The sequence below is a fragment of the Stegostoma tigrinum genome, chromosome 12, assembly GCF_030684315.1.
Source record: "Stegostoma tigrinum isolate sSteTig4 chromosome 12, sSteTig4.hap1, whole genome shotgun sequence".
NCBI classification, from domain to species: domain Eukaryota; kingdom Metazoa; phylum Chordata; class Chondrichthyes; order Orectolobiformes; family Stegostomatidae; genus Stegostoma; species Stegostoma tigrinum.
The window spans coordinates 18,836,484-18,848,725 of record NC_081365.1 but is presented as its reverse complement, the minus strand read 5'-3'; the positions used below and the strand labels follow the sequence as shown (position 1 = coordinate 18,848,725).

Here is a 12,242-nt window from a genome sequence, read left to right as displayed (position 1 = left end):
TCATAAACCCTATCGAAGTCTTGCAGAGTTTTATGGATGTGAACTGAACCATCTAACAGCTTTATCTGTTTCAAAGAAAAGAATCCAACCGTAGCAGATCTTTACTCATAGTTAATAAAAAAATCTCAAATTTTGGGAGCATCCTTGATACTTCCTCTGCATCCTGTCTAATTTCCTTTTTCTTTTCCTCTGGAGAACTGAACTGCATCTTGGATTCTCACTGTGGCCTAATAAGTGTTTTATACAGTTCTAATATAACCTCTCTACTCTTATGTTGACTCAGGCATAGATTATATTAAAGTATCATTAGAACAAATGATTAAGTTCATTGTTAGTTGTTGGAAAAATGCAAACATATTATTTAGGAGCAAGAATAGTCTATTCAGCTCCTCGAGCCTGCTCCAGCATTCAATAAGTTCAAGGCTAATCTGATTGTTACTTCAAATCCACTCGCCCACATGCCCTTAATAACCTTGCAACTCCTTGCTTAACAAAAATCTTTCTCCTCTGCCTTTCGAGACTCTGCTTCCACCAACCTTTCAGGCAGAGTTTCAAATACTTTAAAAAGCTCTGAGAAAAGATGTCCCCCAACCTGGTGGCCCCTGAAACAGGAACCCCTAGTTCTGAGTTCTCCCTTATGAGGAAATTTCTTTGCCATATCTACCCTGAAGAGACCTTTGGGGTTTTTTTTTAATGGTTCAATCGTGATGTCTCTTATTCTGCTGAACTCAAATGGATATAAACTTGTCTGTTCAATCCTCCTTCATAAGACAACCTGGCCATTCCAAGAATTTGTGTAGTAAAGCTTCTTTGAATTGCTTCCAATACATTTAATGCTTCTATAAGACCATAAGATGACCAATATTCTGTACAGTCCTCCAAATACGATCTTCTCAGTGCACGATATAACAGGAACATAACCTCATTATTTTGGTATTCACTTCCCCTCACAACAAATTAGAACACCCATTTAGCTTTCCTAATTTCTTGCTGTTCTTGCATATTAATCTCTTGTGATTCATACACGAGGTCACCTCTGCATCTTAGACTTCTGCAGTATCTTAGTTTATATATTTTTTAAAGCTTTCTGCCAAAGTAGACAATTTAACATTTTCCCAAATTGGACTCCAATAGTCACATCTTTGTCAACATATCAATATATATTTTCAATGGCCTTGTGTCCATTGTACAACCTACCTTCCTACAGCCATGCTTTCTGTTCCTTCATCCAAGCATTTGGATAAATTGTATGCAGTTGAAGTCCCATTGGCAGACCATTTACTATATCTTAACCTGGAAAAGGGCCAGTCATGCCTATTTTCTGTTTCCTGTTAGCTGCCCAATCATCTTTCCATGCCAACATGCTACTGTCTATGCCAAGAGCTTTTCCACAGTAATCTTTGAAGGTTAAGGTTCAGTTTCCCTTTATCCCAATGCGTTATCTCCTTTTCACAAAACAATGACTCACATTATCTTGAACTTATTCAAGTCCACTGTTGTGATGTTTTAGCAGCTTCTAACATTTTCTCTATGACTGATGTTAACACCACTGGCCAGTTGTTTGCTTCTACTTGTCTGCCTTGCTTTTTGAACAAAGGAGTTATATTCAGTAATTGTGCTTAATACTATTGAAAATACAGAAATTTCTCCTCAGCAACATTTACAGATTATTCAATTTGGACCATTCCTATTTATACTTAACATATACAGCATTACAATTGTTTTTAAGCTAACGAGAATTTTTTTTCAACAGCTTGTCTACTTTAGGCAAGGCCATGAAGCCTATGTAGAAGCTGTCAAAAAGGCAAAAATATACACCATTAGCTTACGCAAGCAGCCATGGCATAAACTGGAAATTAGGGTAAGATTGGTTCATGAATTTGTGGAATTAATCTTTAACTTGAAAAATTTATAAAGCATGTATGTGAGCAGTTTGTGGGCTTTTATGCAGAAGATAGGATGGGGGGGGAGTTGCTGGTCGTGGCGATGATGAGAAGTAAACGATAGAACCCAGAGAGAAAGAAGAACAGTTGGACAGACAAAGGAGTGGATAACAATCTGGCTGGGAGCGTGACTAACAGCTAATGGGGTCTGTTAGTTAGTTAGAATATGTAGTCTGTAATTGCAGAACTGTGTGAAAACAAGGCCTGGTCTGTGGGCTTGGTGTCAAGGACGTGGGCAAGTTCAGGCCGTCAAATTGTTGAACTCGATATTGAATCCAGAGGGCTGCAGGGTCCCCAAGTGGAAAATGAGGTATTGTTCTTCCAGCTTGCACCGAGGTTTGCTGGAATACTGCAGCAAGCCTGGGACAGATGTTGACCAGGGAACGGGGTGTTGGATGAAAGTTGCAGGCAACTGGAAGCTCAGGGTCGTCTTTGTGGGCAGAACATAGTTGACCTGAACTCTTCCATCCCTTGTCCCCCTACCTCACACTCCAGGCCTTGTTATCACAGTTCTTTCGTTATATGCTACTTATTCTTAGTTACTAACAGTCTCCATTAGCAGTCTACATTAACAGCTATTCATCCTCCTATCCAGATTGTTATCCAAGGCTTTGGCTGTCCAACTGTTCTTTGGGCTGTATCCCCAACTACCCTTTACTTGTTACCAACAGCCCGCCACTCACTCTATCTTGTGCATAAAAACCCACATTTTCCCAGCTACAACAGTTCTGAGGAAGGGTCATCAGACTCAAAACATTAGCTCGACTTCTCTCTGCAGATGCTGCCGGATCTGCTGAGCTTTTCCAGCAACTTCTGTTTTGTTTCTGAGCCCTTCTCAGTTTGATTTAGTGATGTATTTATCCAACAGCCCGTTGAAAGAAATCATTTATATTGACTTGCTTTGATCCTTTTCTGCACTTGCTTAATGAATAAGTTGCTAAACCTGAAAGTTAGTGTTTCACCTTAGTGATGGTAGATGTCATTGTGAGAAGTTATCAGACTACTAGCCAGCTAAAGTAACAATTGGTAAGTGAGTATTAACTAGATTTTAAATGTTTGGATTCAATAACTTTTTTTGGTCAGAAATTAATCTGGACTTATAGAACACAACGATTTGTTTTAAACTTCAGCTTAATTTTGTTTCCACCAGGATCAAGAATTTTTAAAAATTGTTGGACTAAAATATGAAGTTGGCCCTCCTACATTGTGCTGTCTCAAACTTGCCTTCATCGATCAGGACACAGGGAAAATTATGGATAAGTCATTTTCTGTGAAGTAAGTTCAGTGTATTTAATACTTTTGGTTAAAAATATCTTAGTTGAATAAATTTATTAACTTGATTTTAAAACAATTGTTGCTTAGCATAGACACTGGGTTGAATGGCTGCCTCTTATGCTGTAACTTGTCCATAGTTTCATGGTTCTATTAAAGAACATGTCTAGGAATCTACCAATGAGCACCGATCCTCAAAGCTGTAGAATTGTCCTTCCAGTTTTGTCTTGACTGGTTTTCTTTAATGAGCACCATACACAAGTTGAAGAAGTTGAGCCAGTTCAACATCTTCAGCAGATGCTGCATCGAAAGTTAAACTGGAAAAGCAGTGATCGCTCTTGTATGTTTAAAATCTGCATATATGAAATGTCAAAACTTAAGAATGAGAGTGTAGGCCATTTAGCCCTCAACCTTTTCATGCCATAAAGTATGACCTTGCTGCATGTACAAGGCATTGTCTGTCACCCCCTTGAGACATTTTACACTTGTAACAGCTCCAGAAAGCACCAAAAATATATAAACTTGCATCAGCCAGCATAAATCAAACAACAACTAACCTATGAGTGAGTGGTGATAATTCCTTTAAGCAGCAACAGTTGAGTTTGTGGAATGGGAAATATTTTCTGTTACTTAACACATTTTCGGTTAGGAGAGGTTGTCACCTGGAACATCGAGTTCCAAATTGGCAGTGTTGCTTTCACGTTTGCATTCCACATTATGGACTTTAGACAGAAACCAATTTATTTATCAAGGTGTCTCTGGTTCTGTTTGGGTCAAAAGTATGCACTCATTCTGTTAACTATATTTGAGCCCTCAGGTCCCTTGTGGCACTCAAAACAAAAAGGAACTATGGTGTCCCTGAAGAGTCTGTACCACAAAGTATATGTTAGACCACGTTATTCAGTTCCTAATTATGTACGTCAACCAAACAAAAAAAGGAAAGGAAAGTCAATATGAGAAAGTTAAGAGACAGAAAAAGTAAGAAGTTTTGAGAATTTTCAGTGCTGGAGAAGTTCTTCTGTGTATTAAATTTCATTACTTCATGACTGAATGCACATTGTGATCTGACAGTCTTGGTCAACCTCTCATGACTAGGACTCGAATATTCAAAGGTGCATGCTAGGAAAAGGTGAAAAGGTAGTTTTGCTAATTCAGGAGGATGTCAATATAATAGACAGAGATTGCCTCAATTGTGGAGATCAGGTTGTGGGGTCAGTTGGGTAGAGATCAGAAATAGTAAAGCTGAGAAGTCAGTTGTGGGAGTGATTTTCGGTACCCTAATAGCAACAGCCCTACAGGAAAGGATGCAGGGGAAGAACTAATGAAAACTAGAGAAAGTTACAGTAACAATCAAAGGTGATTTTAATCTACCTATTGTTTGGATCAGATTATCAAGGGTAATCTGGATAACCAGTTTATAGTATATTTTCAGGAGCAGCATATTTCAAAGGCGAGCAGAGATCAAGTTAAGTAAATTTGGTAATGTGCATTGACATAGAATTAATTAATGACATTATAGTAAAGGCTCCCCTAGATAGTGTTGATCATAATGCATTTGAATCTTGCACTCACTTTGAGGGAGAGCAGAGTGTTTCAGATTCATATAAGAGCAATTAGGACAGCCTGAAGATAGGCCAGCCAAAATGATGGGAAAGGCCAGAGAGAGGTATAGTAAAAGACCCTTAAGGAAGACAACATGCATTCCCACGACAGGGAATGATCCTTGAGAAAGGACTTGCCATCTGTGGCCAGTTATGCAAAGGTGGAGGGAGGGGGTGTGATGGCCTAGTGGCATTATTGCTGTTAATCCAGAGACCCAGATAATGTTCTGGGAACCATGGCAGATGGTGGATTTTGAATTCAGTGAAGGTCTGGACTTAATAATGACCTTGAATCCATTGTTGATTGTTAGAAAAACCCATCTGGTTCTTTGATGCCTTTTAGAAAAGGAACCTGCCATCCTTACTGGGTCTGGCCTATATGCAACGCCAGATCCACAGCAATATGGTTGACTCTTGACTGCCCTCTGGGCAATTAGGAATGGGCAATAAATGCTGTATTTGAATATGGACTGCTTCAGAATCTGAAGGGGTTGTGAATGGTGCTGAACACTGCAATTATCAGTGAGCATCCTCACTTCTGACCTTGTGATGGAGGGGAGGTCACTTGATGAAGCAACTGAAGGTGGTTGGGCCTAGGACTCTACCCTGAGGAATTCCTGCAGAGATGCAGCAGTTACAATCATCTTAAAGTTTCAGCAGAGATTTGTAGCGTGGGTTGTGGGTGAGGTTGTTAACTTGCTTGCCAAGTTCCATCTGTAATGCAGTCAACAGACTTATAGAATTGGACCCCAAATACAAACACATACAGATCAAAACTGGAAATGACACTTCTCACCATTATGGACCAGATAAGTATAAATTCCAAGCAGAGTAGAACAACATCACTTCATTGGAGGCCTTACTGATGATGTCACCTAGCATGATGACAGAATGTCTGAATGAAAACAAGCCAGATCAGCCAGCAAGTCAACAACCTCACAACCATCTTAATTTGTGCCAGGAATGACTCTAAACGGGGAGACTTTGTCCCTCAGATTCCCTTTGATTCCAGTTTTGCTAAGGCTCCTTGATGCCCCATTTTTTTCAAATGCCGCCTTGAAGTCAAAAGTTGCCACTCTCACCTCACCTCTGGAATTCAACTCTTTTTTTTGTCAATATTTTAACTAAGGCTGTAATGAGGTCAGGAGCTGAGTGGCCGTGGCAGACCCCACTCTGGGCATCACTGAGCAGTTTATTTCTGAGCGGGTGGTGCTTGATAGCACTGTTGATGCCACCTTCCATCACTTTTCTCATGATCAAAAGTATGATGGGACAGGTAATTGGTCAGATTGGATTTGTCCTGCATTTTGTGAAAAGGACTACCCAGGCAATTTCCCACATTGTTGCATAAATGCTCGTGTTGTCCCTGAGATGTGGTCTCACCAATGACCTATTGTAACTGAAGCATGACTTAGTTTAATGTTCAATTTCTTTTGCCATAAAGGATGGTATCCTGTTGATCATCTTTATTGGTATACCAGCATACTGAAGTTTTTTGTGACTTGTACACCAGGGCTTCTAGATATCTCTACACTCTTAAAATTCAGCAGTTGTTCTCCATTTAAATAATACTGTGCTGTTTTGATTCTTCCTGCCAAAGTTAACCTCAAATTTTTGTGGTCTACTAACTCAGTCTATCTTTCTTGATTTCTGGAATGAATGAGGAGAGGCTGGACAAGTTGGGCATGTATCTTCTGGCGGTTGAGAACATTTTGACCACTTTATTGAAACACAAGATCCTTGGGGAACTTGACAGGCTGGATGCAAAAGAATGTTCCCCTTAGGAGAGATGCCAGAACAAGGGACACAATTTAAAAATAAGAAGTGACTTATTTAATATGAAGATGAGAATTTATTTTCTCATGGAGAGTCACAGATCTTTGCAGCTGTCTTCCCAGGGAGTGACAGAGGCGTGATTATTGAATCTTTTAAGGCCAAGGTAGGTAGATTCTTGATTAACAAGGTAATCATGGAATAGTAGGGATGGCAGAAATTTAGTGTCGAGGCCATGATTGTATTGAGTAGCAGAGCAAGGAAGAGGACTGTAATGGCATTTTCCTGTTCATTTGTATGTTCAGAATTCACTTCAAGTTAAACCTTGTCCATTTAAGTATAACTTTTACTGGAGTATTGCTTGATCTTCCAGTGATAAAGCGGTACAGCTACATTCCCTTCATATCTTGTAATATTTTAGTGACATACCAGCGTAGCAACATTTGTGGAAAAGTAGGGAAATTGCACAACAACTTCTTGATTTAAGTGTTTAACTGAACAAATACAGACTTGGAAAACTATTGTATGATTTGTTCTGTAGTAAACATGAGTGTTGCTAGCCTCTCCAGTCCTACCACAAAACAAGTTATTGGTTTGGTATAATAGTTCACCAATATGTTATTAATGTGTAAAATCCACTTGCTTGAGTGCTGTAGCTGAAGTTGATATCTCTAATTTATTACAAGTTGCTACTTTTCATTGAACTACATATATATTTTACTATATAATAAAATGTGAGGCTGGATGAACACAGCAGGCCAAGCAGCATCTCAGGAGCACAAAAGCTGACGTTTCGGGCCTGGACCCTTCATCAGAGAGGGGGATGGGGAGAGGGAACTGGAATAAATAGGGAGAGAGGGGGAGGCGGACCGAAGATGGAGAGTAAAGAAGATAGGTGGAGAGAGTATAGGTGGGGAGGTAGGGAGGGGATAGGTCAGTCCAGGGAAGACGGACAGGTCAAGGAGGTGGGATGAGGTTAGTAGGTAGATGGGGGTGCGGCTTGGGGTGGGAGGAAGGGATGGGTGAGAGGAAGAACAGGTTAGGGAGGCAGAGACAGGTTGGACTGGTATTGGGATGCAGTGGGTGGGGGGGAAGAGCTGGGCTGGTTGTGTGGTGCAGTGGGGGGAGGGGACGAACTGGGCTGGTTTTGGGATGCGGTGGGGGAAGGGGAGATTTTGAAACTGGTGAAGTCCACATTGATACCATTAGGCTGCAGGGTTCCCAGGCGGAATATGAGTTGCTGTTCCTGCAACGTGGTATACTGCATCCACTGTACCCGGTGTGCCTTCCTGTATATTGGGGAAACCAAGCGGAGGCTTGGAGACCGCTTTGCAGAACACCTCCGCTCAGTTCGCAACAAACAACTGCACCTCCCAGTCGCAAACCATTTCTACTCCCCCTCTCATTCTCTAGATGACATGTCCATCATGGGCCTCCTGCACTGCCACAATGATGCCACGCGAAGGTTGCAGGAACAGCAACTCATATTCCGCCTGGGAACCCTGCAGCCTAATGGTATCAATGTGGACTTCACCAGTTTCAAAATCTCCCCTTCCCCCACCGCATCCCAAAACCAGCCCAGCTCTTCCCCCCCCCCACCCACTGCATCCCAATACCAGTCCAACCTGTCTCTGCCTCCCTAACCGGTTCTTCCTCTCACCCATCCCTTCCTCCCACCCCAAGCCGCACCCCCATCTACCTACTAACCTCATCCCACCTCCGTGACCTGTCCGTCTTCCCTGGACTGACCTATCCCCTCCCTACCTCCCCACCTATACTCTCTCCACCTATCTTCTTTACTCTCCATCTTCGGTCCGCCTCCCCCTCTCTCCCTATTTATTCCAGTTCCCTCTCCCCATCCCCCTCTCTGATGAAGGGTCCAGGCCCGAAACGTCAGCTTTTGTGCTCCTGAGATGCTGCTTGGCCTGCTGTGTTCATCCAGCCTCACATTTTATTATCTTGGATTCTCCAGCATCTGCAGTTCCCATTATCACTGATATATATTTTACTACTTGTATTTGATTTAATATCTGTCAGAGATGATGTTAAAGCTGTTACTGAAGATGAGTTATAGAAGTTTGTGGTTTAGTAAGAGGCATAATTTACTGACATTTTTGAGGAAATGCATGCTGTTGACAAAGGAAAACCGATGAATGTACTGTACTCAGATTTCCAGAAGGTATTTGATAAGTGTCTCATCGTAGATTATTGCTTAGGATAAAAGGCATGCGTAAAAGATTGCCTAGAAGATTGGAAATAAAGAACAGATATAAATATAGGTCATTTTCTGCTTGACAAGATATCATTAATGGTGTGCCACAGGAATCAGTGCTGAAGGCGTCATTTTGCAGGTATATCAAGTAATTAGGAAAATTAATAGAATGTTGTTTATTGTAAGAGGAAATTGATATAAATTAGGGCTGGTTATGCTCCAATTGCATTGGGTATTAGAGAGACCACATCTGAAGGTTTACCTTACTACTACTTGAAATGTCTTGAGGATAGGCCAGACTTGTAAAAGTTCAGCAGGTTAAGAGGGTGACGTGATTGAAACACAAGATCCCGAAGGGTGGCCGTGGAATAGGTGTTTCCACTTGTGAAATAATCCATAATTAGTGGTTGCCCATTTAAAACAGAGATAGAAGAGTAGTGAGCATTACAGTAAAAGCAGAGAGTTTGAATACTTTTAAGGTAGACAGACATGAGGCCTTGATAAAGTAGGGAATGTAAGGTTGCAGGGGGCTGGGGGAGGGGGTTGCAGGGTATGAAGTAGTGAGGTTAGATATGATCTTATTGAATGATGGAACAGCTTGAAAATGAGTGGCTTACTCCTGTTCCTTATTGCATAATTGTTGTGTTTCAGATCCTGTCAGATACAAAACAAGATATCTCTCACTCCACTCCATTTTGCCCCAATTTTAGTTGAGCACTGCCCATATTACATGTAATTATTGTGCTTCATTATCACTTATTTATTGTTCTGTTTTTCAGATACCATGACATGCCTGATGTAATTGATTTTCTTGTATTACGTCAGTTTTATGATGAAGCAAGGGAGAGGAATTGGAAAGCTGGTAAGTTTTGATTCATTATGATTCCAAGTTTAAATTTTCAATTTCTAAAAGAAATTGATGCTAAAAATCTTACTTAAAAATGTTTTTTAAAATCTCAATTTTATTATTATTCTGAGGTCACTCAGCAGTTTTTTGTCATTTGTCTGGAAGATGGGCTTGTGAGCAGCTCCATAACTTCCATAAGTGATGCAATGTACTTTTATGATGTCCTTCACGTTATTTCCTCTAGCTTCATTGTTCATCAGAATGTCACAGTTATGGAAACATTCTATTAATTCAGTAGACCCACTGTGTACTTTATAATTTGTCAATGGTATTGAACAATATTTCTGTTATTTTGTTCTTAGCTGGGTATTTTATGGTTGTGGAGTTGCGATTGCATCCAAGAAAGGAAATTATAGAATTAAAGTGCTTATCATATGGTGAAATGGTACACAAAGTACAATTCTTTAGATTTTAGCATCTCTGTTTGGGTTCAATATCTTTATCCTGAAGATCAATCTAATAATACTTTTGGACTAAAGTGATGTCCTCTTTGATACGTACTGTGCCCCTTCAAACCAGCTCAATTTTCAGCCAAACCACCTCTTGAACAATTGATGCATGATCTGTGACATTCTCTTCAATTTTTCTTCTTTTGGCTGTGGGAATCTATTGCTTACAGGAAAATAACATTAGTGCAAGTCATCTGTTTCTCCGTTGAGCACTTTTGTTGCATGTTGTCAATCATTGCGTATTGAAAGCTATTCTGAACTTAGCTTTCACACCATTCAAATCAGTAATTATTTTTCATATTTATTCTGTTGCTGCAGGTGACAAATTTCGGTCTATAATAGATGATGTTTGGTGGTTTGGGACAGCCTTAAGTCAAGAACCATTCCAGCCAGCATATCCAGATAGCCATTTCCAGTGTTACACCGTTCGGTAAGTTCAGAGCAACCATATATGAACACTATAAATTGTGTATTGGATTTACAGCGATAATTTTTATAAGCACTTAACTGACTGTCAATATCTGTGATAAAATAAGCAGTAATTATTCGACAAATGTCTGCCTAATGCGAAGCAGCAGGCAAGCTACAGATGTAGTGAGGAATGTATGGAATAATTGGCCTCCTTTTGTGCTGTAATGACTAAGTCTGTCATTTCTGTGTCAGTTGTACAAGAATATAGTTACTAATCCCAATCCTTAGGCTTGCTCTATTGCTGGGTAATTTTGTTTTCCTCCTGTATGCCTTTACAATTGTTTTGAAAGGTGCAATTGAATCTGCCTCAGTACCCTTTCATAGTGTATTCTAAATTCTGACTGCATTTTGTTCTTTTTTTAAAAAAGCATAAATTAATAGAAGCAGTTTCTCTCTATTGTACTGAAATGGTACACATTTCATTACAAGTTATTATCAGTTTTGGAATGTGAATTTCAAAATAATGGCAAATGGGTGCTGGTTACTGCTGTGAAAGATTTTCTTTAGAAAAAAAGGTCAGGGCCCTTACAAATAATGACTTAATCCTGTACCTGTCTCAGAGCTGGTGACTGCAAATTCCTGTGGTCTTAATGGAACCATGTGTACACAGTATGGTTTTTATGACCGGTAGAGTAAACATGTAGGGCCATTAGCTTAGTTTTTACTTCAGAAATATCTGGGATGAACAAGGTTGTTTAAATTCCATTCCGAAGAAAGTTTATCAATTCAGCTCAGAAAGCACCATTGTTGAGTTCAGAAGTAAGATTAATTTCTGTCCCCAAAGAACAGTTCAGTTACCTCAGCAGAAATGTACTCTGTGAAACTTGCAAACCAGGAGTGTTTGATTTGAAATATGCAGATTATTAAAACTGTAATTGCTCTCAGTTTTGAGAAAAAGGTCATGTCAACAGATTTGGAAGAGTTATTGAATTGTCTCCATAGTCCAAGGCCAAGAAACTGTTAAGTATGGGTTAGGTAGCACCCTAAAACTTTGAGATATCAAGAGGCTCTCTGGACTTCAGCCTCAGATAGACATTGTTGGAAACAGATGAAACATTGTTTTGCTCTGTGTTTCGTATTTGGCTAACTGTCTTCAATTTTTATATAGTTTGGCATGTTTTTCATTTTTTTTGTAATATACTTCTGTCTCGATGCTCAAGAAAGTCTGAAGAGAAAATGTCTGTGATTGACATTAACTTACTAAAACAAATAAAACGAATCTATGAAGTATATAAAGCCAGATTTCATTCTGGGATCTAACTTGTCCAGTATTCACATCGTAATACTGTTCACCCCAGATTGTTTTAAACTCTCATCAAATCTCCTATCAAAAATGTGTTCTATTCTCTGAGGAGAATGACCCCTGAACTCCTACAGTCTTGCGCTGTGTTTGAGATTTCTCATTCCTGAAACCAGTTTCTAAAGTCTTTTCTGTGCTGTGTCTATGAACCTTCATATCTGCCAAATGTATGGTGTCCAGAATTAGCCATAATACTTTTTGAAGCTGAATCATTATTTTTAAAAGGTTCATTTAGTTTCCCTGACTATGCAGTCTATGCCTCCATTTGCAAAGTCCAAGATTCTGTATGCCTATTCAACTGATATCTCAAAGTG

General features: G+C 39.8%; 1 protein-coding gene across 3 annotated transcripts in view; it reads left to right on the top strand.

Annotated features, from left to right (window-relative positions):
- The window catches only part of LOC125456751 (bromodomain and WD repeat-containing protein 3-like), a 180,380-nt gene that overhangs the window by 119,034 nt on the left and 49,104 nt on the right, over window positions 1–12,242 (top strand). For all 3 annotated transcript variants that reach the window (XM_048540134.2, XM_048540133.2, XM_059650165.1), the window contains 4 exons: window positions 1,754–1,861; window positions 3,094–3,218; window positions 9,581–9,663; window positions 10,476–10,587. In XM_048540134.2, the coding sequence (XP_048396091.1) occupies window positions 1,754–1,861; window positions 3,094–3,218; window positions 9,581–9,663; window positions 10,476–10,587 (428 nt within the window). The remainder of the gene's footprint in view (window positions 1–1,753; window positions 1,862–3,093; window positions 3,219–9,580; window positions 9,664–10,475; window positions 10,588–12,242) is intronic.